Source organism: Microtus oregoni, unplaced genomic scaffold (genome assembly GCF_018167655.1).
Source record: "Microtus oregoni isolate MIOR12 unplaced genomic scaffold, Mior012 000055F_ref0000237, whole genome shotgun sequence".
Classification (NCBI taxonomy): Eukaryota; Metazoa; Chordata; class Mammalia; order Rodentia; family Cricetidae; genus Microtus; species Microtus oregoni.
In genome coordinates this window covers 5,648,974-5,676,881 of record NW_024543831.1, presented here as the reverse complement: position 1 = coordinate 5,676,881, position 27,908 = coordinate 5,648,974, and the positions used below count along the sequence as shown (strand labels likewise).

General features: G+C 48.4%; 1 protein-coding gene across 3 annotated transcripts in view; it reads left to right on the top strand.

Moving 5' to 3' along the window:
* The window catches only part of Zbtb16 (zinc finger and BTB domain containing 16), a 184,754-nt gene that overhangs the window by 103,097 nt on the left and 53,749 nt on the right, over positions 1-27,908 (top strand). For all 3 annotated transcript variants that reach the window (XM_041638710.1, XM_041638712.1, XM_041638711.1), the window contains exon 4: positions 15,329-15,415. In XM_041638710.1, coding sequence (XP_041494644.1) covers positions 15,329-15,415 — 87 coding nt within the window. The remainder of the gene's footprint in view (positions 1-15,328; positions 15,416-27,908) is intronic.

Below are 27,908 nucleotides of genomic sequence, written 5' to 3'. Positions count from 1 at the left end.
ACGCTGGATCCCACCCACATGTGGCTCTGTCTTAGAGGGAGGAGAGCATCATCGTGTTTGAACTCAGCGGTTAGCAGCTGAACTGAGGGTCAGTGGTGTGCCACCCAGGCAGGGCAGATGAGAGTTGGCACTGCTGCTGCCCTCACACAACTCTTGCTAGTGAGTTAGCTGAAGGGATAACATAAGCCCGGAAAGGGAAAGGTATTTACTGTCCCCACAAGGGCAACAAGTGGATGCTATGGGAGTTTAGAGTCATGAAACTATCCCTTGGGTGAGGTGGGGGTTGAAGAAAGTAGTCCAGAAGACGGTATGTGATGTTTAGATGTGTGTGTGTGGGGGGGGGGGGGGAGTCCTCTGGCTGTTGTGTCCAGGAGGAGCTCAGGCTGAGGGGCATGTTTTTTCCAGGTGAGAGGAAGCAAGAACATCTGTGAGCTAGAACCAACCAGGTTCTGTCTCTGGTGTCCATAGTGACCATCAAAGGCTTAGGACCCAGTGTCTTGCATCTGAGGATTCTCAGGTACCCCAAGGTATTGTGGTCCTCTTGATTGGCAGGTTGAGAAGCACTCCAACGAAAATGAAAACTTCTGCCAGGCATGGTGTGGGTGGGTGGTGCCTGGCATCCCAGCACTTGGGAGGCTGGAGCAGGAGGATTGAGAATTACAGGCCAGCTTGGGATCCATTGGAAGACTAAGGGTTGGGACTGCAGCTCAATGGTAAGCGTGCTTCTCCAGCGTGCAAGAACCTATGGGCAACCTCAAGCAAACCGAGAGAGGACAGTGGGGAAATAAGGGAGAGGGTGCTACAAGACTCACCCCGTGAAAGCCGTGTTTAGAGCATTGCCTTTGGGGGAACTGAATCTAACGGGGCCACCCTGAGGACCTCAGCTTTGAGGGTTTATCCCAGATGAACGTCACCCGAAACCCCAGCCCCTCTCCTTAGATCACAAGGCAAATTGCCCCTGTGTGTACTTCGGTAAGAGTGGACTGGATCCCTCGGCTTGAAGGCAGGGCCAAGGGCTGCTGTAGGAACGTGGCTGTGTCTGGATTTCAGTGTGGCATACATGCCTCTTCTAGGCTCAGCCCCCTTCTCCTGGCCCCCACTGGTTGGCATACTCCTTTCTCTTTCCCCCCAGCCAAGTCCATTTGGAACAGAATTCTTTCACTTGCCAGAGAAAAAGGAAAAAAAAATCCCAAGTTCTAAACTTTTCATTAGGTAGTTGGGATAAAAAGCCTTCTGGGGTAGGCGGATTAAACCTCACAGCTCTCTCGCTGGCTATTAGAAGCTAATTGAGCACCTAGAGCTCATTGGCACTGAGTTCTGCTGGCGTAATTATGCAAGGCCACCGTCGTTCCAGTAACAAGGTAACTCCAGGTAAAAGGAGAATGCTCTGAAACTTCTGATTCGCTCGAGTCTTCCTCGCTTGCTTTCCTGAAATGAGCCCAGGACAGACAAAAGCCTAGAGGTGAGACTTTGGGGGACAAGCTGTTGTCCTGGGTAATTACTGCCTCCCCAGCCTAAGTCTTCCCATGGAGACAGCTCAGTGTGTCTGGGAGAGCCCTGCTGTGAGCTAGTCTGGTCTTGATTGAGCGTTGGGGTCTGGAATCACACGTTGTGGAATGGAGGATACAGAGAAGCAGGTGGAAGCTTCAGGGTTGCCCCAGGAGGAACAAGGGGAGTCCCAGGGCGGTGTCCTCCACAGGCACGGAGAGCAGCGCCTGACCCAGGTGCTAAGAGAGACTCAGAGTCTCGGTCTGTCTGTCTGTCTGGAGATCTGTCCAGTGTGGATGGGCAAGGTGTGAGTCTAAAAGACGAGGACCAATTAGGCATTTAACAAAGCCTGGAGGACTCTCGGCTGTAGGCTTATTGATGGTGACACATTCTCTACCCCAGCGTCTTTTTCCACTGAACCCCACCTCTGCCCAAATCATAATCATGACGTATGGGGGCGCTGTTTCCCTCAGGGCTTGGGCTCAGTAGCCAACTGGTCCTTGAGTGTGTTTTGGAAGGAGCCCCAGGGCATGGCCAAGTTAATCGTGTCCTCTGTGGCCCTGGCTGGCCTTTGGCCTGCTACCCATCAGCATTGAATCATGCCCCTAGGAGGACAGCATGTAACTTGACTTTCCCAATATAGCCCCTGCCCCGCAAGGTGACAGGAAGAGTCATTGTCACTTAGACGCTCCATCTTCCTGACACCACATGGCTGACCTGGCTTTTCTTCCTTCACTTCTCAGCCCTGCCCAGCCTTGAATTCTGCTCCAGGGGCCCCCTTTAGAGCTGAGTTTTATTTTAGTTTCTAAGTGAACCATCTCTTGGTGTTGTTTTCTAGCCCCTGCCTTCAGTTTCCAGCCTGGACGCAATCGTTCCCACCGTCTCCACAATTGCAAGTTTGTCACCATCAGCGCTGAATGGAGGCAGAAATCTGGTGTTTGGTTAAATTGTAAAATTAGCTAGGAAAGTTAATGAGGCATTTCTCCCTCTGCTTTTCAGAATGCAGTAGTCTTACGAAGGTGCTTCAGGTGCCTCGCGAAAGAAGGAAAAGGGGTGGGGGTTGGGTCCAGGCAAGGTGGCATATGCTTATAATTCCAGCCCTTAAGCGTTGAGACAGGAGGATTACCAAGAGTTTGAGGACAGCCTAGATGGCATAATGAGTATCAGGTTTGCCAGGACTACCTAGCAACGAGACTGTAGTCTTAACAACAACAATAGCAACAACAAATAAGGAAGGAGGGGAAAGGCGTTCTTCAGACTTGCGTAAGACCTCTTTTGAGTCGAGTTTACTGTGTTTATTTTATGGATAATGCCACGCTGACTGCTTGTCTGAGTGTCGCGGGCTACCACTTCTGTGGCGCGGAGTTCACGTGGTACCACTTGCCCGCTTGCAAATGCTGACCCTCACGCTCTGGAAGTCACAGTCTCGGAGGTGCGTGCGGAAGCGCTGCCAACAGTCTATTTTCTGCGCACACCAAATTCGCAGGTCCTCTAATTACACCAAACAAACCGTTCTGTTTTCAGGCAGCAATTCGATGTCATTTTAGTTGTCAGGGGCACTTTAATAACGTGATGGGCTTCATCCTGGACATCGTCCCCAGCACCCCCTGGACCTTCTGTAGAGAGTGAACCAGAAACAGCCAGTCATGTTTTCCCCCCAGTTGGGGAGATGGGCATTAATTGTGACAGGCAATATTTTTGTTTTGAGAAGTGTGGCGCCTTGAGCCTTCTGAATTTTGAGCCTGAAGCCGGCAGTGCTGGGATTGTAATGTAACACCTCAATTATGGTGCAGGGGGTCAGGGAGCCAGACTCTGCAACCTACAAGGTTCCTTAGATCCGTGGCTGGAACCACAATTAGGGTTTCAGGAACACCAAAGGCAAGCCAATGAGTGTCGTTTTTAACCAGTTTGAACATTTTACTACTTCCGAACATCAGAAGCACCCGGGTTGGAGAGCTCGCTTCTTGTCCTCAATAAAGCGATTAAACTGAATGGGTGCCGGGGAGTATTATTAGGCTGAGAAGGGCTAAAAATAGGCCCGCTCTGTTTTCTGAAAGCCACAGCAGGCCTGGATAGGCTGGCAGCCTCGAGGTGCCACTGAGGGGGTCACAGGAAGGGAGCGGGATCACGGCAGGCCCTTGGGCGTGGGGTCCGAGGCGGGGTGGTGGGAGTAGAGGTGGAGGGACTTCTCAGTTGCCATCAAAAGCGGTGCCACAGGATCAGGTGCCTGGGTTCCTTCTCTGTATATTTGAAGAATCTTCCAGGAGAGAGGGGGTAGGGAGAGAGAATGAAGATGGTCATTTTCAATGATTAGCAGGTCCAGATTTTAGGATGATTCCTAGGCTCTTTAGCCTTTATCCTGTGGGAATCTTCTGCTGTTCTAGGTAAAGGGGTTCAGCTAGGGCAAGGAGTAATGGGAATGTTTTCAGAGGGATCTGCGGGGGGGTGGGGGGGTGGGGGGGGCAAGGAGGTGGCTGCTTTCAGCAAAGCCTTACTGTACCAGGGGGATGCCCAGGGGGAGTGAAACAGAAGGACTTTTGGTAACTGAAGGTCAGCCCAGAAAACCGTGTCTGTTTTAGGCGTTTCAGAGTGCTAACATGAGAGTCCATTTCTCTCTTTTGAGTGATTACTGTTGTTTCTTGTGACAGGGCCTTTGGCTTCCATAGATGCCAAAAGGAGAATATCGGAGGAGACAGCCTGGCCTTGACATCTGGGAGAGCTAGGTATTGCTTCCTGGTGGTATTTCTAGATGAGAAGCCCCATCTTTGGGGCTGGGTACAGCTCACACTCGAGGGAGTAATGTAGAACTGGCCTGCTGAGCCTTGACAAATGGCTTCTCTCTATGAGCTATACTGGTCACACTTGTTACAGCCTTTGACGTCTTCCAGAAGCCTGTGTCTTGCCATGTGCCGAAATATGAGTATTACGTAAGGAAAACACACGCTCATGCGTACACACACACACACACACACACACACACACCGCAAAGTTGCAAGTGGCATTGAGAGGAGAGAATTACCTGTATGGCAGTTCCAAAGAGATCTACCCATTTTGAGAAGACCGGGCAATCTCCTTGGTGAGAAAAACAGGAACTGCCTGAAGGAAGGAAGGATCAGAATGCTCTTGGTGGAGGGAGGCTTCCCACTCTCAGAAGATAAGCCCAAACTCAATAGAGTGTCAGGGGATGATGGGACCATGGCAGTGGCCGGCACAAACTTGACGTTTCATAGGGTAGGCACAACCCCAATCCCAGTATGGCGTCTTTGTAGTAGCTATGCTTTGTCTCCCCGCCCGCCAACAGGGTTTCACTATATAGACCAGGCTGGCCTCACACTCACAGAGATCCTTCAAATGCCCCTCCTTCCAAGTGCTGGGATTAAAGGTATGTACTGCCATACTAAGCTGGTTTTCTTTTTTTCTACTGTCCCAGAAGCCATGAAAAGCTTACCCTGGAGGCAGCAGTCCATGTGTGCAGGTGTATTTGGATGCTTGCTCACATGCATCTAGAATGTCAGCCTGGGACCAAGGCATCTGGAGATGTGTCAGGAGTGTAGAATCTAAAGATAAGAGGAGGTCCAAGGCTCAGGTAACAGACAGAGCTTTGAGGATGCTTGATGCAAGGAGGAATCCCTCTTACTATCCTGAACATCCCACAAGGAGGTCAGCAAGGAAGATGTCCAGAGTTTGAGTTCTTGTATCCCATAAAATGGCTGAAATTCCCATTATTAGTTTCCTGGTTTTAAAAAAGAACCTAGCCAAGATGGCAATGCGAACTCCCATAGACCAAACTGCTCTGAACACCCAATAGTCAATAGGGCTTAGGGCTCAGCCTCCAGTGTGGCCTTTTTGGTGATCGTGGATCCTGGCTAATGATTGCTCCAGAACCGGACTCTGCTCCATTGGGCCATCCAATAGAACAGGGTGTTTCCACCAGAGAGATTTCTCTGTTGAAAGGAGACCCCAGCCCTTGCTGGAGGCAGCCAGAGCCAGCCTTCCCAGTGCCAAGGCGGTGAGCGTTAGGTTCCCTTTTGTAATCACGGAAGCTTTCTTTGCCATGACCTTCCAGCTGCTTCTCTGCCTGCCCTGCTCCATTCAGTTTTTTTTTCCTCTTTCTCTTAAACTTTGAAACCTGTCATTTACAGAGGGATAGGCAAGGTTCACCCATGGTCCTACAGCTCAGGTAGTGACAATCAAAGACCCCGAATGTCCTTCCTTTGTTGCTGTTGGGGACATCCTAGTTATTCTTGAGCTGGTAATTTTACAATACTCTGTATAAGTGTGGCCGTGCCTTCCTTTCCAAGCAGTGGGGTATGTATCCAAAGAACTTGAGATAGTGAGTATCTCATGTACCCAGGCCATACACTGTTTACAGTGGGCTTTTCTCTCAGGAGCTGGGGATTCAAGGGGAGGCACCAACCTGGGGGGCTGCTCTTCATCGGCTTGAGGACATGAAGTCAGTCTGTAACCACCCTGCTAATGGTGACTTGGGCACTTTCTGTGCACCAGGTTCTTCATACAGTTTCTTATTTAAACTATTGTGTGGAGGTGGACAGTACCCTTTAATTTTTACTTTTTGATTTCATTTTACATTCCATTCACAGTTCACCCCCAGCCCTCCTCCTGCCCCCTCACGCCCCCGCCCCCGTACTTTTCCCCAGCCCAAACTCCATCCACTCCTCCCAATGGGTAAGGGCTCCCATGGGGAGTCAACAAAATCTGACACATTAAGTTGGGGCACGGCCAAGCCCTCCCTACTCCGCATTAAGGCTGAGCATGGCATCCCACCATAGGGAATGGGCTCCAGTAAGCTAGCTCATTCTCCAGGGATAGATGCTGGTTCTACTGCCAGGGGCCTCATAGATAGAACAAGCTTCACCACTGTCTCCCATATATGGAGGGCCTAGTTTAGTCCCAGGGAGGCTCCACAGCTGTTGGTCTAGAGTTCCTGAGTTTCCACGAGCTTGGTTCAGCTGTCTCTGTAGATTCCTCCATCATGATCATGACCTCCCTTGCTCATATATTCCCTCCTCTCTCTCTTCGATTGGATTCCTGGAGCTCAGCCTGGTGCCTGGTTGTGGATCTCTGCATCTGCTTCCATCCACTGTGAGGCTCTAGAGTTCATTCTGTATCACTAACTATAAGAGGAACTCAGCACCACAGCACTGTAGGACTTCCCCGGGCTCAATCATTATCCTTGGTACCCATCAGTGTAACGTGTGTAGAAGGAAGTCACTTCCTTCACAGCCCTAACAGTAGGAGGCAGTTGTGTGCTCTTGTACTGTTCACTGTGATGCTTTGATTGCCCTGTTGCAGACGTTGCTAGGGAGAAGGGGACCAGAGCCTGTAGTCAAGTAAGACACTCCAAATCAACGCTTGTAGATTTGAAGATGGTGGTGGTGGTGGTGGTGGCAGTGTGTGTGTTTAACTGTAATCGATTTGCCATTAGACTTGGATTTTCCTTGAAATAATTCAGCATCAATGGATTTGTGTTCCTTCTGGGTGACTAGTAGAAGATAATGATGCTGTTAAAAATGGCCCATGAATGATGATGGGAATGGACCGGAGAGACGTCTTGCCGCTGACCTCCAGACTTGCTCTGTTCTTGTAACTGTCGCTTTGTACCAGGATCCCCTGAGAGGCACACTGCTTAGAGGCACCTGTCTTTCCTTAACTTCCGCTGAATGAAGAGTTATCGGAGTGAATGACTTTTCTCCTTTCTTTTTCTTTTCACTTTTCTGGGGGTGAAAAATGTATCCTAAATATTTTATTATTCCCCTTCCATGCACCTGTTTGTTTCATGCATATCATATATTAACTCTGGGGAATCTAACGGAAGCTATATTGATGTTGATGACATCTAACATTTATCATATAGTTACTGTATGCATGTATGGGGACAAAGGCTTTAAATGCATAATTTAAATTAACCATCGCTTAATCACGTGGGAAACAGCTCCCTCATTCAGGATGATGGCTAAGAGTGGTAGAATTGAGACTCGAACCTAGGCTTCTTTGATCCTAGAAGTCATTACTATTCAGCCTTCCACTGTGCATGTGGGGGGGGGGGTATGTTTCTAAGCCTCGTACAGGGTCTCAGATAGCTAAAGTTAGCCTTGAACTCCTGATCCTCTTGTCTCTACTTCCAAAGTGCTAGATTCAAAGTGTGCACCATTGGGCAGACTCTAGTGCTAAGAACTATTGGCAGGAGCTCTTTCAAGGCTTTTCTGGCTCAAGTGGGAAGAATTCGGAACAAAGTATTATTTTTCCTATGGGTCCTGCACCAGAAACTGTAGGATTCCTGCACAACCTGAGGGCACTGGGCACCATGCTGCTCTTCCAACTACTGCAGTGCCTAAGTTGGGTGTTGTTCTCCCAGATCTAGCAATGCCTTACTCTTGCCCCAGCCCATCCCAAGGTCTCATCTTGTGTGGAGTGGACCCTGAGCCATAACAAGGTACTGTCCTTTTCCCAAGTCAACAGCTGAGCCTACACATGGCCACCCTGCGCTCACAAGACAACCCCCATGCCCATACATCTCTGGCTTTTGGCACCCTGTCTTTGATTTGGTATGTTGCATCCCTGGCCTCTCTGCCCCCTGTTTTCCCCTGAGGGAGGCCAGTGCAGTCAGAGCTGTGACACCTTAGAGCTACTTCCTGGGGTCACCCCTGGGACTGCTGGGCTTCCATTTGGTGGCATCTGCCTACCTGTTCTCCTTTTCCTGTCCGGTGTCCCTTAGAGAAACTGAGCCTTCCCAGTTTTTATTTTCATTTGTGTTGATAAAGGAGAAAACGAGAGCTAGGGAGAGCCAGAGAGGGCCCGAGGCTGCAGGCAGCTCTCTCTGGGAGTACACAGCTCCTTGAGGGAAAGAACACACAGTGCTGGCCTTTGGAACTGGCAGCCAGTGTGCTGTTCTCCGTCTGATAAGAGGCACTGTAAATAAAACTGTACACCGTGGCCTGTTGTAAAATGCCCAAGTCTGTACTCATTGTTCTGACAGCTTATGCTTTTTTTGGGTCTGCTGTTTTGGTACACTCTGTACTTCCTTATGTAAGCAGGCATGCATATCTCATCAGAACATTCAAGATGTTTATTTTAAAATTGCGAGGAATTAAAAAAAAAAAGGACACACCACTCAACATCAGATGCTGGCAAGGCACTAGGTGTCTCCCTCCTCCCCACCGCCCCCCCCCGATTCCCCCCCCCAGCGGTTCCTCTTTTTTTTATTATTATTAGCTTGGGGGTTGGGGAGGCTTTAAAGAGGGAGGGATCTTTGAATTTTTTTTCTTTCTTTTGGCTTCTGCCTTGCTTCCCTAGAGAGACATCCCTCTGCATCTGATTGTGTGTAGTATCTTTTATTAATTGCTATATGCCTAGGACCCCCCCACTCATACTCCCAGTCCCATTTCTGCTTAAGAAGACAAGAAAGGAGATTCTGTACTAGGCCAGAGAAGAAGGCCACTGTGGGGAGCGTCATGGCTTCCACTGGGACTCAGCTATGTTGTCCTTGGAATCCTGACATTTAGATAGAGCTTTATGTCTTTGCTAGTGCCTCTGGCTGGTTTTGGTTGAGTTCTGTGTGCCAGGGAGTGAGGGTGGGATTTCCCCCCACCCCCTGGTGAAACCTTAGACCAGCTCCAGCCTCAGCCAGGCTATATCTTTTCTTCTCACCAAACCATTGCCCGATGGTGCATCCATCCACATGTGACCTCTTTCCTAACCTGCAGAGAGCACCAGGAAGTCAGCGCACAGCTGGAGAAAGTGGCTCTCTTCAGACAACTCTCTGTACCTCAGTGTGATACTGAGAACTTCCTTGGGCTCTGGGATGTGAGGGTCCCTGGGAATCTGGCAGGGGTAAGGGTGTCTGTTTATCTGTCAGTAACAATCAGGTTTCTCGACCCTCAAGTAAACCTGGAGGTAAGGGTGTCCCGCAAAGGAAACCACTGCCAGCCCCAGCCAGTGAGTGCCCATCCTTGCCTCCTGAGGGAAGCCTGCCTGGAGATGGGTGGCTCAGAGCACGCTGAAGGAAAAGGACTTGCTGCCCCATTCCCAAGAGGAATGGGAGCCCCACTTTTCTAGTCTTTTCTTCCTGAGTCTCAGGGAGAAAGCATGTCCTAAAGTTTCTACAAAGGGGCCGTAGAGAACCCAGAAGGTGTAGAGTCAGGACTCGAGTGCTACACCCCAGGCAACAGTTTGACAGAGCTTTGAATGCCCACTGTCTCCATCCCAGACTGGTTTTATACTCCAGTTTATTCTCACAGAACTTCCAATGTGCTGGGGAAGACAGGGCAGAACCTGGAAGCAGGCCCATTGCAGGAGGCTCCAGGGCCTCATCCCCAGAAGATTTAAGAGCTGGGTAACTGAGTTGCTGTTGATGCTGACATATTGGTCCTATGGCAGATTTTTCTGTTCCCCTCAACAAAACAATCACTCATTTTTAAATCAACAGGACGAAGGAGGTGCGTGTGTGTGTGTGTTTTGAAATATGTCTTTACAAACGTGAGACTCACTTTATACAAGATAAATGGCCCTCAAATAACAGTGCATCGAATCTCAGTAAAATCAATCATACTTTAATTGCACAGAGGCAGTGTTTTAAAGGAATACTGGGTGGTACTGATGGGATAGCTACTATTTACTGGTCCTCTGTCTCCACCCAGTCAGGAGGCTGTGCACTTGACTCCCTCGTTAGCTCTCTGGGGGACTACTCTTCTGGGTTCCATTTTATAGATAAGATGGCATGCTCGTGGTTAGATAGCTTCCTGAGTGTTGTAGCTAGTGGGTTCCTCTGCCAAGATCCGGACTACTTGATTGGACCCAGTTCCCAAGCCCTTAATCACAATGCAAACCCCTTTAGGGGCATTAATAACATCAGTGAGCTTCCAGCAACAAAGAGTTTCAGATTTATTAATATTTGGCATCTGCCTCAAAGAAACAACACAGGGGCCAGCGAGATGGCACACTGGATAAAGGAACTTGCCACCACACCTGAGGACTTGGGTTCTATCCCTGGGCCATGGTGAAAGGAGAGCACTGACTTCACATTCCTGCCATAGCATGCCCCACCCCACATAAATAAATAAATGTAAGTTAAAAATGTAAAGAGTAGCCAGGGAGCTGTAGGTTCAGTGAGGTGAGAAGACCCGAGTCTTGTGTGATATCTACAGCATCCAGTGTCTGACTCAGGCCTGGGCCCCAGTTCTCCTTAGTTCACTGTGATTGATAGAAAGGATTGGATGGGGCAGACTCCCCCTCTATCTCCCCTGTTCCCCTCCCTCTTCTGCTTAACATCTCTGTCTCCAAGTGATCCCTTTTTCAGCTCTGGTCTGCCGCTCCCTCCCACTGCCCCCTGTTTCTATCCACCCTGGTTTCCTTATTCCTGCTTTGCCAAGAGAATAGTCCATGACGGTGGTCTTGTTTCTTTCTGCCTCCTCTCTTCCATTTTCTCCACAAAGATACCGGCTCACCTGAGGCCACTGCTCTGTCCCCACCTAAAGCAGCAGCCCTGCCCTTTGTCTCTCCTCACCAGCTTGTCTCTCTACCATACACTACTGCCTGCCTTGTTTTGGTTTGCTTTAAAAATACAACTGTGTTTCCATCTCGATTTTAAGCTCCATGAGGACAGTGCCATCGCCTTCTGACTCTATTGATGGGTACCCACGAAACAGCCTCACGTGGGAAGACTGTGACAGTCATGATCATCTTGGAGCTGTGTTTTTGGCTCTGTGGCGAGCCCCAGGACATTTTGTGGGGGTCAGTGTTGCTGCCAGGCCCATATACACCCACCCTCTTTCAGGTGGCATGGCCACTTTTGGCACTCCACCCCCAGCCTTTCCACTGAAACGTCTCAGGGGCTGGATGATGTCACAGTCATGCATTTCAGGAATGACTGTGTGGTTTATACCCATCTGCGTTGCTTTGAATGCAAACCTAACATACCGAAGGCAACAGTGAACAACGCATGCACAGTAAACAGGCAGAGACTGTCTTAATGATTAACAGATGAGGCCTCTATTATCGATCAAAGCTTGGCGAGGAAATTTATCACTTTTAATTTCAGGGCTGCCAAATATTTCTGCCTCTGAGCCAGCCATTCCAGAGACGGTTTAATGTACAGCCTTCTTGGGAGAGGGGATTTCATCTGGTGTCTGCTCTGCTCATAGTGCCTTGCCCTGCAGAGGCTGAGGATGTGAGTGTCTCTGGGCAGGCGTGGAAGGAATACTGGGGAATCGTGAATGGGAGTCAGTTGTGGGGGCCAAGTTTAGCATGGAGACTGCTGGCCCAGAGTCCTTTGGGGAGAGAGACTTTTCACACACTGAGCTTAATATCGTGACTTCAGCATGTGTGGAGTGAAGGTGACATTGAAGGCCACCAGATGTGGTCAGGCTGGGACCAAGGAAGCAGTCTTTTGGTAGATGGTGTGTGCTGTTCTGTTTTTATCTTCTGCTGAACCCTGGGTGACGGTGTTTGTTCGTCCTTCATTTCCTCCCTCCCTCCTCCCTTTCTCTGCTCATCTGCCATGAAAGTGAGATGCTACTATCAGCCTCACTGATGGCTGTTTCTAAGAACCTCCCCACACCACATCCCTTTGAAGCTCACAGCACTATTGGGGTCCTAACTCGATTGTGATTACAGGGCTCCAAAGCAGTGTTGGAGCCCGTGAGGTGCCTACCCCCTCCCAGTGTTCTTTGGGAAGCTGGGAAAACAGACAGAACCAAAGAGAATCAGATCCCTCGCGAATCCACCGGAAATCATTGATGGTTAATGATTCAGGCCAAGGGGAAGTTGCTCATTGTGAAGGAGCTGGAACTGCATCCAGCCCAGCTCCTCCCCCATCCTGACCTGCTCTGCTTTGTGAAGCATTTCCTGTGTACCCCTTCTCCTGAACAGAGATGAAAGTGGTCCTAGCTGTCACCTCCAAACACACAGACATTGCTTTGCCACCATCCCCGTAGAGTTTTTCTTGGCTTCATTTTCAAAGCCCTGTAAGCCGTGGGCCAGGTGCTTGGCCTGAGGATATCCTATGGCTTCCAGGGACACCCAGAGGTTGTCCTGGGCTTCCTCCTGCCTCCAGGTGAAACTCGGCCACAGTCACCAGAGGCAGATGACTAATTATTTTGAAGTCTCTTCAGGAAAAGTGATTTCATATCAAAAGCATATCTGCCCCGGAGTGCTTTCCCTCCCATTTCTTCAGCCAGCTCCTGTTCTGAACATACACTAGGATTCATATGGCCTGCTCACCATTGGGACTCTAGGTGTCAGTGAGGCAAAGGCCCTCAGGCTCTGCAATCCTCATACTCTTTATTGACAAACACTCTTTTGTGTGTGTGTGTGTGTGTGTGTGTGTGTGTGTGTGTGTTTAAGTCTTTGTATTTTGATCTGTATTCCTTGAGGCACCGATTTTCAAACTTACTTTTTTTTGATACCAGATCCTCCTTTGTAGCCCAGGCTGATCTGGGACCTACCATGTAGCCTAGGCCGGTCTTGAACTTGTGATCCTTCTGTTTCATTTTCCCGGGTACTGGGCTTACAGCTGTGCATAATCATGTCCATCCTGAAGTTTTTTAAAAACGAGTCCTGGACCAATTTTTCTAAGTGCAGCCTGACACGAAGTCCTGATACATAAGATGGGAAACTGGATTTGGTTTTGTGGAGTTGTTGGAAGGAAAACGGGAGCTTGCCTAGTGATCCGTAAGGCGTCTTTGCGGCTGGGACCCCAAAAAAGCTGAAAGTAGGGAGGATTAGAGTTCTGGAGTCAGGCCCTTGAGATTCCCATCTGTGTCTACCCTCTGTTCTGTGTGACAGCTGGCACATCCATAACCTCTCTGAGCTGGTGGTGATCCATCTGCTCAGTGGAGGGCAGTAGGGGTGTATACTCCAAATGTTACTGTTAGGACTTGATGAAGTAATGCATAGTCAGCATTTAGCACTGCGTCTGATATATAGTCAATCTATGGGAAATCCTAGGTGGATTGAAAATAGCAGTAGGGGCTACAAATGGGCAAAACATCGCCTGGCACTTATGCGGCTCTAAGGTACTGGTAAGGTACTCAGACTCACATATAGAAGAGCTCAGACACACTTGCTGGCGCAGAGCAGGTTGGAAGGGGCGGAGTAGTGAGGGCTGGAGGGTGTGACCTTGGTGCATGGTCTGGAACATGAAATGGCACAGAATAAACAGGAGTGAGCCTAGGGGAGCCAGGCAATGCCTCAAGAAGGTGATGAGGGACAATCTGGCTATGGAGTTGTTTGGCTTGCTGGGTCAGGTTATGGAAGATCCAAAGGTAAAATGAAGGAATTGAGAACTGATACAGATTACAAGTCTCTTACATAAAGGAGTATGAGGAGTTATATGGCCTTCCAGGGAGGATCAGACAACCTAAATCCAACCTCGAGTCTTCCAGTGTTCCAAGCATGATACCACAAAGGCCAGGGTAGGTGAGGATGTCCCTACACAGTGGAGAGATGCATAGTGAAGACATTTTGAAGAAAAATCACCAAGACTTGAGAGTGATGACCCTTAGATGAGATGCAGAAGACTACTGAGCCAGCGGTGTGATGTTGTTTTACATTGATATGGTGACAGTGTTGCTTTGATCTTTCTAAGTACGGCTCATGCTGGCTCTAAGAATACTGATACAGTTTAGGTTTTCATAGGCCCCCACCATGAATCTGGCAGATAGCACAGTAGACAAGATGATAAGAGTCAGGGAGTCAGGCTCCCAGAAAGGTGTGGCCAAAGAAAGACAAGTCACCTTGCCCAGTCATGAAGACACGGGTATCAAAGCAGAGGCCTCAGTGATGACTAGGGATTGAGGGTCTAAGGATGCAGAGAGGCAGAGGAGGTGTAGAAGGATGGGCAGTAATGGGATGGAAGGCAGCCCCTTCGGGGAGCTAGGGCAGCCTACTCTGCCAGAGTAGGTGTGGAAAAATGAAGCATGGGAGATAGCACTCCAACGAGAGCCAAGTGTACTAGGAAGAGGTTTGGACATAACCTTCAAGTACTGGGAAATTTCACAGGGGTGTTAAGTGGCCAGATACAAGAGGCAGTTAGGAGGTCACCGAGGAGTTAATTTTGCACATACTGAGTCAGAAGGTTTGTAGGCATATGCTGTGGTATAATGCCCTTGTTCACTGTAAAGATTTTGCATTCATACTGGCTTAGTAAAATGCTGATTGACCAGTAGCCAGGCAGGAAGTACAGGCGGGGCAACCAGACTAGGAGAATTCTGGGAAGAGGAAAGGCAAAGAGTCAGTCACCAGCCAGATGCAGAGGAAGCAAGATGAGGATGCCTTACTGAGAAAAGGCACCAAGCCATGTGGCTAAACATAGACAAGAATTATAGGTTAATTTAAGTCATAAGAGAGGTAGTTAGTAATAAGCCTAAATAATAGTTCAAACAGTTCATAATTAATATAAGCCTCTGTGTGTTTATTTGTGACTGAATGGCAGTGGAACCAGGTGGGACAGAAACTTCTGTCTACAAATATAAGTAGTGTGGACTTTTCTAACTTTTCTATGAAAAACAAGGTGACAGTGATGTCCCTTCTTGTTGGTATCTTTTGCTCCTGTCCATCCACCCAGCAGAGTTAGCCTTTCATCTTCATGAGGCATTTTGCCTAGACTCTGCCTTAGTTTGTCTTAATCTTGTTGATTTTATTTCTTCTCTCTTGGGAGACCTTGGTGAGTAGTCCCCTGTGCAAAGCAGATCAGGGCTAACTACTGGGGCTATGGATTATCTAGGAGTCAGCACCTTGTGTCCCAGCCACTCTCCTAGTACCAAGATGCTTCCTGCCCTATGAACTATGGTTCTAACATTAACCAATTTTTTCTTGCTTTCAGCGGGTGCCAAAGCCTTTGTGTGTGATCAGTGTGGTGCCCAGTTCTCAAAGGAGGATGCTCTGGAGACACACAGACAGACCCATACTGGTGAGTGTCCCCTGACTCCATTCCCCAGACTAACAAGTATTTTAGTACAAAGGAGGTCCAGGGAATTTGGTGACATCTTCATCCCGGCAACATGGTATCATCATGTCCAGGGTCTTTGTGTGTAGGAATGGTCTTGTGTAGACTCCAGTCCATGGGGCTGGACAAGGATTGCAGCTATGACAGTCCCCGTGAGAACAGCTCTTCAGAGTTAGGCCAAAATTCTGTCCGTAACAAGCCACTGAGCCTCCATCTTCCCTAGGTGTCTTTGTGTGCTCTTGCTGAGGCCACTAGGAGTCTGTGGTGTTGCCTAAGCACCCATTCCCCTAGCAGATGACCAGAAACCTCTTCACCCTCTCTCTGGTGAAATTCGGATATTCTGGTGTCGCCACCATGTCTGATCCTCCCTGCCGTAACACATCCATCTACACGCAGGGATGTATTTGGACAGTATTAACTGACAGAGATAGAGCCCTGTTGGATTCCGCAGTGCAGATAGCTCAGCATCAGCATCATCTTGTGACCATGATTGACAACCCTGTGGCCATCATGGCCATCGTGGCCAGCGTTCATACTGGTTGATTGCTCACTCCGTGCCAAGCATTATTCTCTTTGCTTTCCACGATCCCTCTTCTTTCAGGAACCCTGTAAGCTACTTTTAAGTCACAAATGAAGAAAGGGAGTCATAAAAGAGAGCAGGAACCTCTGAAGTCAGAAGCAGGGATAAGTGTGACAGTTTAGAGGCGGGACTGCCCGGGTTTCATCCTGACTGGGACAGTTCCTAAGTGGAACTGTGGATTAATTACTTAATCTCTTTCCATTTGGGTTTCCCCATCGATTAGAAAAGTGAAGCAATGATAGTATAGATCTGTCAAACAGTGCTTTGTGGGGATTAAATAAAAATATTTTACCTGAAGCGCTTCACAGAGTGACTCATAGTAAGCATTTAATGAATAGGAGTTGATTGATACAATGTAACAAATATTTATTGCCTTCCTGCTGCTGGGGGCATTTAGGACATAGTAGCATATGAGACAGACAATTCTGACTCTCACGGAACTGAGTGCTGGGACATAGTATGAGCCACAGTATAGGCTACAATGTCAAGTGGGTGCAGCCGAAGAAAACCAAAGCAGCTGGGCGGGAGAAAATAAGACGGAGAAAAGTGGGATTTGGGATAAAATGGTCAAGGACGAAGGCTTCTTTGAAAAGGTGACATCTGAGCAGAAGCCTGAAGGGAAGGGTGAGCCACTCAGATGCCCCTGGTGGGAATGCCTGGTCTCCAGGCCGGGTGGGGCCTCATAAGTTCCGAAGAGCAGCAGACAGAACAGAGAACAAAGCGGCCCAGGAGGATGGAAACAAGGCAGGTCTCTCAACCCTAGCACACGGGCTTTATTTTGTGTTTGCTAAGAGTCCTTCTGAGGGGCAGGTCAGTTGTTTCATTTTACCACGATGACAGCAAGCAGCCCAAGGACGGAAGGGTTAATTTTGGCTCACTGTTTGAGGTTACAAGTCTGTCACGTCTCTCCTCAGTTAGACCACTTTGGAAACACCTTCTCAGACCTGGCAGAGGTGTATCTCCCAGGGGACTGCAGGTCTAGTGATGTCGACGCTGAAAATTAACTATCACAGGGAGAGAGGAGGTATCTGTAGATCGTATGTTAAATTTATAGCTAGAAAACATAAAGAGCTTTTACAAGCTGAAAATACAATACAGACAGCTAAAGTAGAACATAAGTAAAGGAAATGTCATATAACTCCAATAATAGACACAGCCCAAGTGCACATAAAAAGATGCTCCATGCCATTAACCATCAGGGAGATGCAGATCAAACCACAGTGAGATACCACTCACCCACCAGGATGTGACTCTTCAAAAAGAGAGGTAGTGGCAAAATGTTGCTGAGGATGCGGAAAAACCAAAATCTTCAAATGTTACCAGTGGGAATGTGGAGGGGGGCAGAGCCACTTCGGAGAACCACCTGGAAGCTCTTAAGACATTTAAGCATAGAATCACCAGCTCTACCAAGAGAGATAAAAATGTGCGTCCATACAGAAACTTGAATGTGGCTATCCATAGCGTCAGTCAAGTGGAAGTAAGCCAGTGTCTGTCAATGAACAGACAAGCAAAATACTAGGTACACAAGGGCAATGAATAGGGTTTGGTTGCAAAAAAGGACTGAAGTATTGACACATGCTATAGCACAGCTAAAGCATAAAAACATCTACTGACAGAAGCCAGACACAAAAGTCCATATGTTATATGGCCTCCGTTCATATGTCATGTCCAGAATGGGCAAATCTGTACAGACCTGGAGTACAGTAGTAGATACCAGAAGCTGCAGATACTGGGGGTGGTTACATAGGGGTTGACAGCTGAAGGATTCAAAGTTTCTTTTGGGGGAGACAAACATGTTCTAGAATAGATTGTGGTGATGATTGCACAGTTATACTAAAATCCATTGAACTGTATACTTTGAAAGTATAGATAGATATGTTGCATGTCGTGTACCATAGCTTTCAAAGCTGAGCAAATATGTATGCATGTGCATATGTAATCTGTCATTGTCAGGAAGACTAAACTGGTAGTCCACATATGCCACCTCATGTATTTTCACAGATAGATAAATACAGATCTATAAATACATGTAGATCTGTATACACACAAACTTGTATAGAGAAGGGGAAGACAGTCCATTGGGGAGGCTTAGGGAGAACCCTGGAGGTTAAGTCCAGGGCCACACACTTCTCTGAATGCACCCCACCACTGAGCTGTACCTCCAAGCTCCACAGGAGGACTGGGGAAGAACACTTGTGTTGGGAGCTGACCACAGAGAACGTTCCAGCTGTTAGCTGCTGTTTGAAACACTGCTCCAGCAGTGGTTTTTCACTTGGACTCCCCTGTGGCTGCCATTGGCCCGTAGCGGGGGCTGGCACCTTCTGAATAGTCCACTGGGGTGTGTATCAGGTGACTTCTCCACTCACACACCTGACTGAGAACTCCTCCAACGTGGCCTGTCAGCAGTCCAGCAGCCTCTACCTGTTTCTATAGAAGACAATACCTCAGGCTACAGGAGCCAGGAAGCATAGGATGCCAGCCCCATTACAAGCTGGGAAAACAACTCCAAACATACAGTCTTGCCTCTGCTCTGTTTTTCTGTCTAGCATTGTCACAGGTCAGCCCCAGATTTAAAGGAGTAGAAATCCAGACTTCCTTCTCAGTGGGGAAGTGGTGAGAACCTATAGGGAAAGAGAGACTGGTGGCAGCCATCTTGGACACAAGCAGCTACAGAGCCTGGAGGATCGAAGGAAGACTGAGTCGGATTGTGGTGCCATTTTCTGATTGCTAGACCACACAGACTCAGGAATCCCACTCTGGGAATTCTGACCTGGGGTGGCTGAGGGGAATTTTGAGCCAGCTTTCTCAGGTAGCTTCACCCTGTCCATCTGGACGAAATTTGAAAACAATGGGAAACAAACTTCCTTCTAAGCCAGAGGCTGGGGAAGTAGTGTCTTGAGGGGAAGCATCAGGCTGGTTGCTCTGAGACAGACCCAGGTGCTTACTCATTGCCTGCTGGGTCTTTGGCTTGTGTCTGGGAAGTGGCAACAGCATAGCCATGTTCTAAGAACACTGGGGTCTTGTCTGTGAACTTACTTCACTTTCTCTCAGAGACCGTGTGGCTTTCTACCAATAGAGAGAGAAATCAGTCTGAGAGAAATTGGCTATGTGGAGATAAAGTGACGGGTGCTTAGTAGGACCACATGTGGCTTTCTTAGTAAAGATTGAGAAAACTAAGCTCTGGCAAGGGTGAAGAGGGGGAAAATTGGGACAAAAGGCCAGGGTAGAAACTGAGTGTAGGACCTGGCAAAACTACCCCCAGAATAGCATCAGCTGCCTACTGCTACAGAACGGGCACTGAGCGAGGCAGCCTGCTTTATGCAGAGCATTCTCCTTATGCGTGGCAGGGCTCCTGTATCACTAGAGGTGGGACTTCCTGACAAACCCCGTTGTATCCCTCAGGCTGCCCTAATGGCAGTGAAAGACCATGCAAACTCCCTTCATCTCTACTGGGCCTCAATTGCCAGAGTGCCTACTGGCAGCGAGAAGTCTTGGGTTCCATCCCGACCCAACATGGCTTACATAGAGCATGGTGGTACCCGTCTGTAATCCAAGCATCTCTAGAGGTAGAAGCAGGTGGATCAGAAGTTTAAGATCATTTCCAACTACTTACTAAATTTGAGGTCAGCCTGGAGTACACAAGGCCATGTCACAGATAAACACATACACACACACACACACACACACACACACACACACTACACACCCAGGAGAGGGGTTCCAGGGAATATTAAAAATAATACTGGCTGGGCGTAATGGCACACACCTTTAATTTTAGCACTTGGGAGTCAATAAGTGGATCTCTGTGAGTTCAAGGCCAGCAGGTCTACATAATGAGTTTCAGGACAGTTAGGACTTCATAGAGAGACCCTGTCATAATAATTAATAATGATGATGATGATGTTGATGATGATAATGCCATCAGAGACAGACAAGCCAAGTGAGGTGGCAGGTGTCACCAGAAGACTAACAGAACAGAGAAGAGATCTGGAGAGAAGGAATGGAGACCCTGAGGAGAAAAGAGTCCTCCTGGTACTATTTGATACTTTTGATACATTGTTTATCAATCACCTAGCTTAGCAGACCCATTTTCCAGACAAGAAGGTGGAGGCTTAGAAGGTACCCATCAGTGCAGAGCTGAAACATGACCCAACTCCTACCTCAGTACTCTCCCCATAACTCCTCAGCTGCCCACATCATGGCCTGCCACCCTGTCTGTGAGCCTGTGGACTGAACAGGTCAGAGAGAGCCTGTGCTGTTCACTTAACTCATGGCCCTGTCCTGGCCATCCTCATGACCCACTTAACTAAGGATTCCCAACACCCTGATGCCCACATCTTCGTCTGGGGCAAGGATATAATTTCCCTGATTCAGGTTGGCCTGGGCATTCCCTGACCCAGGGTTCCACACGGGGCGGTAATAGCTAGCACAGGACACTGCACGCGATGGAAGAGCTGCTGTCTTTCAGGTTATTATTGAGCCCCCAGCTGGATCTAGTAGAAGATAGCTGTGGTTCCAGCATCAGCTAAGCAGATGGTACCATCACCTCTCCCCCCCACCCTTTGACTCCACTTAGCCTGGATCTCTATCCTGGTGCACATGCCACCCCCCCCCCACGCCTCCCTGAGGTCTCCATGGGCTCGGGCTGGCGTTTCAGGGAGGCCATCCTTATGGCGGGACTGGGCTCCGGCTTTGTTGTCACATTCGGGTTTTCTGTTTGGGTACAGCAAAGACTTTGAGGAGATAAACAGAGATCATTTTACACCTTTTATATTATGACAGATACATACTGCAAAACACTGCTGCTTCCAAAATGTTTGGGTTGCAGAGCAGCGAAGAATTAACAGCCAGGCAGCTCTGAGAGGCTTGTGCTTCATTTACACATCAGAAGGGTTTTTTTTCCCTTCCTTTTTTACTCTGTTCAGTCAAACCCGAGCGAGAAAACACATGCGTGTGCGCGTACATTCCTGTGCACACCCAGGGCACCTCCTGGCTTCAGTAGCAGGACCATCTTAAATTAATAAGTACTTCTTTAAGTCCAGATAAACTGATAAATACCATTAATGGCTTAATTTATACTCTGGGTTTGAAATTTGACACACGGACACTATCTTGGCTCAAGGAACACAAGTGGTTTTATGCCCGAGGTTTTAATGACCGATCAGTAATATAAATTGCTACACCACTGAGCAGAAATAGCCTCTCCTGTCATTTGATCTGGAAACTTCTCTGGCCAGGCAGCAGTTAATAAATTTAAAAATAATTACCCTCTTTATTCAAAGTCAAACTAATTAGGAGTAGGTTTTACAAATCATAATGTTGTTCAAGCCACTGTACGTTCCCTCTTGAGACTTGAACAGGCCTAGGGGCAGCAGACAGTGCCGGATGGTGGCCATCCGAGGGCAGAGGAACTGTCTTGGCTGCGGGGCTCAAGGGGAGTGGCTGGGACAGTCTTCATCATGTCCCAGGGAGAAGGCAGGCACTCTGAGGAGGCCATGAAGAGTCCCACGTGGGAACCGTCAGTTCTGGCCATCCATATGGAACTCGGGGCAACTGCTTATTTTGGTGTGACTATGGGAGAATTAAGGTCAAGGCTGGTCTGTGTGGCAGCCGGGCTGAGAGACAGCGTCGGGGAGCAGAAAGAATAGACATGGGTGCACACGCTCATGGCTATTGAGGGAGAATCAAGATACTAGAAGCAGAGGAGTGGGTGGGACGATCTCTTAAAAAAAAAAAAGCTTTCTCACAAAGTGGGTCCTAGTGGAGTGACTTGGCTCGTGTAGCACACTGCAAAGGGAAGGGAGCCTCTGACTCCAGGAACCTTAAGTTGAGAGTGTAGAGTCCTGGGTACCAGTGTTTGGTGGCCCAGAACTTGGGATCTGGTGTCACACAGCCTTAGCTTTGTCTATTTTATCATCTTGGTCAGATTGTTTAAATTGAATTCAGTTTGCTCACCACAGTATCAGAAACGTGTGGTGCCTAGGTGTATGGGGTATCATATGGATTGGATCTGATAACCCATGGAAGCCCTAGTCATGGGTCTTGTGCGAAGCGTGAATTCAGGAAATGGTAGTTATTGGCACTGTTACTGCATCCTCCAAGCCTTATTGGAGACAGAGAGCCCTCATCCCCTCACTGGGTAGGTGGAGAGGGGAAGAGCCATGTCCACAGTGCTGGTGATATGGACACTAACTACATCCAGCTGCTTCCCCAAATTGAGGGTAGGGGCTTCTGGGATCCCATTTATGTCCTCCAAGCAAGACATCAACTCTAACATGCCTATCAAGCTTACAACCACTCTGGCCCTTCAGGTGCACCTGAGAGTAGTAAGAACATGAAAGGTTCTATGCTCTGAACAAACTCAAGTAGCAGGTTTGGTAGCTATGAAGAGCCCAGGGCCTGGAATGTCCCACACAGCCATTGCCCTACCATAGCTAAATACGACTGAACCACTGCAGAACCCGGGGCCAGGGTTAAGCAGGTGTTCCAGCCTCAAGCAGCGCCAGGCGTGTCCCCATCACACCTTAGGGGAGGCCAGGGTAATACCATTGAGGGCACAGGAGGACAGGAGTTTGCTAGTGGGATCTCACATCTGCCACTATCAGACACCTAGATGTTCTGAGTCTCCCACCTTCTCATCAGACTTTCTATCCCCTCCCACTCTTTCCCCAGCCCCATAATGAAAGAAACGCAGACAGAAGGTGGCTAGAGATCATTCCTGGGGTTTGCCTTCCCTGGGTACCAGGAACTAGACCAGGAACTTGCCCCTACCACAGCCTGCTCCAGAAGATCCTCCATGTTGACAGTCTCATTTGCTGTCCATGGGAAGAGGTTATCCAGCTGTGTGTCCCTTACTCATTTATTCCCGCTGAGTTTTTGGAGAACCATCCTCGATATGCCAGGTGCCGGGTGAATGTCACTCATAATGGTGACTACACTTGGATCCCACTTTCCTGAAGGACATGAGTGTGGAAGTTGAACTTGGCCTTAGATGTGGACACTTGACGAGCTGGCCTTCACGGGTAGTTGGCAGCTCTTCAAGACTAAGGCGGGCATTAGTTCTGCCTCAGCCTTGGTGGAGAATGCCGAGACCTAGGGGGTGGGGAAGTAGCAGTCCAGGACAGAGCTGGAATGAGTGCCTCATGGTTCTCCCAGAGTCCCTTCGTTAAGCACCGTCTTCTCTTCCTGTGTGGTATGGGCACTGAATCTGATACGCATGCCAGAGGCATAAAATCCATGTTTGGAAAAGGTAGTCAGTCAAGAACAAAAATTCCAAACTAGAATTAGAACTCACATGATTTCATGTTCTGCCCAAGCTTCCCTCCCCCCGGACTACATAAGAAGGACTTTCTTTCACTGGCCTAGTTTCCACGTTGCTGTGTGATAGGGGAGGCCACTCAAACAGACTCAAATGTTTAGACAGTGCTTGTCATGGACTTAAAACTGGCTTCAAGCAGGTTTGTCAATCTGGGGACCATGGATTGAGACATATACCCAACAGCAAGGACTGCACTATGGGCTCTGCCTTTCCCTTCCACCAGGGAGTGGGCACTGGGAAACACTTGCTTAAAGGACACATCTTGTCTTAGGAAGAAGGTTCTGTCAGCCACTTTTCTCATTGTTGTGACCAAATAAATACCTGGCAAGAAGCACCACGGTGGTAGGAAGGACTGATTCTGGCTCACAGTTGAAGGGCAGACAGTTCGTCATGGTAGGGAAGACATGGCATCAGGTAGCTTCCTGTTGGCAGGAATATGGAGCTGGCACTCTTCGCTTCCTGGCTTCTTAGTGGAATAGGAAGCAGAAATATAGGAAAGAAGTATTTATCTGTTTTTCACCTTTCCCTCCCCTCTTTCCCCAAATCTCCAGCTCAGAAGATAATGTTGCCCACATTCAGGGTGGATCTTTCTTTAGTTGTTCCTCTCTAGAGATGCCATCAAACCCAGACCCAGAGGTGTGTCTCCTGAGTTATTCCAATCCCATTCAAGTTGACAATTGAGATTAACCATCCCAGAGGTTATACGTGCCCAGCAGCTGTCTGACTCCTTGGGTGTTGCAAATGGTGTCTCCATCTTTGTGTGTTGGTCCGTGTCTCACCTTGGATATGCCAATGACACCTACAAAGAGTGTCTGATCTCCAGGTGGGAAGGGGAAGCTCTTGTTTGAAGGGCTCCTCATGGAGGCTGGATGTGGGAGGAATGCAAGGATAAGTAGAGACAGAGTCAAGGGTTTAAAGAGTAAAACCAACATGTCCTTCCCTCAGGTCTGTTGCCAGCCAGCCTTGTTTATCTGCTGACCTGAGCTTGGCGAGAAGGACACTTTGGACACCTAGAAGCCATGTCAGGGTGTCAGGATCCAGGCCTCAAACACTGTCTCTGTCTCCCAGGGCCCAGCCCTAGAGGAGGCTGGAGAGAGAAGAGCAAACAGATGACGAAAAATAACCTTGATCTCCTTGATACTTTACATGAAATAAAAAAAAAGGAAGAAAGGGCCTCAGGCCCCTGCCCAAGGTGGAAGGTAGTGGGGAGGGCAGGACAGTGAGTCATCAGAAAGACAGGCAGACTCCATGCTGGTTGGCAGGCCATCATCATTGAAAGCATAATAGCATTTGACTTTTATAAATATCAGAGGTGATTCGTATAGCGTTTCACTTGCCGTGCCAAGGAATTTAACACGAGGAAGCTCAAACCCCAGAATGGCCACAGAACGTCATAGGCACTTTGGGAGGGAGGTCATGTGCTGCTGTTTGTACAGTCAGTGCTCCAGCATAGATTTACTCTTGACCTAATTTCATGCTGTTACTATAAAGGCATGCTTGATGCCTAATATAGAGTTTTATTTTCCAAGCACAGATCTCTCTGCTCTGTGGAAGCTGCCTGCTGTAGAGCCGGGAGGGGCCACCCAGCTGTCACTTGCTGGTCTATACAAACTGCCTTCTGCCCTGTGTGCTCCCGGGGTCCCTCCAGCCACCTTCTGGAGGTACCCCCTACAACTGATTTTAAACCTAGCATTAATGTTCTTTATTAGAGCAGTTTTAGGCTTGAAACAGAGTTGCCTAAAAGGGATAGACTTTCCAGGAAGCCCTTGTCCTCACACGTCACAGCCTCCAGTGCTGTCAGCATCCTACAGTGCCATGGCTCATTTGTTACCCACCCCACCCCAGCCCGGTGGACCTACATGGACTAAGCATGTCACTTCATGGCCCATAGTTGATATTCGGCGCAGTCTTGGTGTGGGCCGTGTTGTAGGCTTAGAGCTATATATAATGACGTGTGTCCACCACACGGAGTGGTTTTGTTGCCCCTCTCATCTCCCCAATATGTTTAGAGAGTTACTTTACATTATGTGAATGTACACTTCTGTGGGTATCCTGCAGGTGGGGGTATTCCACAGGAGTGCATGTGTCTGAGGAGGCCGGGATGTGTCAGGTCCCTGGAACTGGAGTAAAACGCAGGTGCTGGAGCTGGGAACTGAACTTGGGTCCGCTGCAAGAGCAAAATCGTGCTCTTGACTGCTGAGTCAGTCAACTCTCCAGCCCCGCCCCTTGACTGCTGAGTCAACTCTTCAGCCCCGCCCCTTGGCTGCTGAGTCAACTCTCCAGACTCACCCCCACCCAAAGTACTTCTCTTTTTCTGTTTTTGTTTTTTTCTTTGTAAAGATTGGGTTTTGTTTGTGTGGCACTGGACGCTGAGCCTGAGGTTTCGTGTGTGCTGTGTTAAGTGCTCTACCACTGAGCTCTGTGCCCACACCCTGGGACAGGGAATCCAAGTTGGCTGGCTTGTGCAGCAACCACGTTTACCTGACAAGCCATCTTGACAACCTCAATTATTCTTTTCTTCTTTTCTTTCTCTCCCTCCCTTTCTCCTCGTCCCTCTGTCCCCCCCCTCACTTAGTCCACACTGGTCTCAAACCCACCTATGTTAGCTAAGTCCGGTCTTCAGTTTCTGATCCCTCCTGCCTCCACCTCCCCAGTACTGGTAGTGCGGATGTAAACCTCCACCTTTGGATCCCCACACTGCTCTGTGAAACATCACTACCTTAGGCAGTGTTTGAAACCAATCAGTGGGGTTTGATTATTGGGGGATTGGTAATAAGGCTTGACCCAGACAGCTTGGAAAAGACTCAAGCTTTTCGACTCAAGGCTCACCTTGAATAACCATGACAGACATTCTTCTTAGGATTCTGGGGTAGAAAAGTAGCAGTGGGACCCACAGGGGCCTCATTGTCCCTCACCTCCTACCATGACAGAAATGATGTTGGACGCTGTTGTTGGCATCGAGGGAGACAGCATGATACTTGAAAGGGACAATAACTTAGGAGAAAGGAAAACTAGGTTTTGATCCCATTTCTGCCACAGACAAACCTTATGACACAGAAAAAAATGACTTCATTTCTTTGACTCTCACATGGAGGGTGTGGGAACTGGGCAAGAAAAATCGCTGTTTAGGGCTTCTGTGATCCAGGGCAGAGCCTAAGATCTGATCCTGTTTGACAGTGTGAATTTCTCTCAGCCTGTCTTTGTATTTAAAAACTATGTTTAGAAATATGTAAACGGCACTGGGGGTGTAGCCCAGTTTGTTTGTTTGTCTGATATGCACAAAGCCTGGATTCAATCCCTAACATTGCATAACCCTGGGCTCAATCCCCAGTGTTGCATAAATTGTGCGTAGTAATACAAGCCTGTAATCCCAGGACTCAAGTGGAGGCAGAAAGATCACAATTTCAAAGTCACCTTCAGCTATCTATGTGGTGAGTTTGGGACCAGCCTGGGCTACATAATATATACTATGTAATATAATAATAATATGTGTGTGTTAATAGACATCTGTTGTAAGTAATAAAACAGTATCTGGAAAATGCTTGGCTCAGAACTACTGGAGAACAATGTGTATCTTGGAGTAGCTGCTGCTGCTGCTGCTTCTGCTTTGAGGTCTGCAGCTTCTTTCTAAAGCAAACTGTTTGCTTTATTTCATAGTTTTGCATTAAACTCATACCACGTCTGCACAGGAGACTAGAATGAGGACCTTCTGCCATTTAAAAACTGCTCCCGGAGCTGAAGGGGAAGTGAAACATTTGCCGCTCTGTGGGCTTTCAGTCCTCGGCACATCTGCATCCCTGGTGGGGGAGAGCCCAGGTCCAGGGAAGTTTAAATAATCTGACTGGTCAGGTGCCAAAGCCAGATGCAGGTGGATTCCCAGCGGTGAACAAAATGGTATTGGAGACTTCCCGTGGCCTTTCTGCCCAGTCCCATGCAGAATTCCCCACTGTCGGAGTCCTTGTGGCTAGCCTTTGTCCCCCACACTTCTCTACCCCTTCCCATGGCCACTCTCTGCTCTTGCTCGTTCCCTTCTGACACCTGCCCCTCTCCCCCGTGTCACCCCTGCTGTTGCTGACAGAAAGGACTTAGTAGAAACCTATGTGTAACTGAAACTTGAAAAGCCATAAATCGCCTTGTTTTTTCTAGAATGTTGGTAGCATTTTGATTTAATAGTTGGACAAACACAAGGGCCTATTTTATTCAGAGTTTACAGGCCTCAAGGCTGTTATTCCTCCAAATTTAATAGCATCGAAATTGCAGGGTTCGCTATAATTTGCCTATCGCTTGCTGCTCCACCATTGATGTTTATTGTCAGCGGGATGGAATCTCAATCCGACTCACTTAGATAACATGTCTGTTAAACATTTAGATAATTGTACAATCATTAACTTGTCACATTATTTTAGAGATTCAAAACAGAGGCAGGGTAAGTAGAGGTACCCAAGGGGAGTGGAGGTGGGGGAGGAGGAGGAAGAGGGGACCTCTTTGGTGTTAGATCACGGGAGATGAGGGAATCGATTGCACGCACTGCCTTGTCATCTGAGGGGCCTGAGTTATGG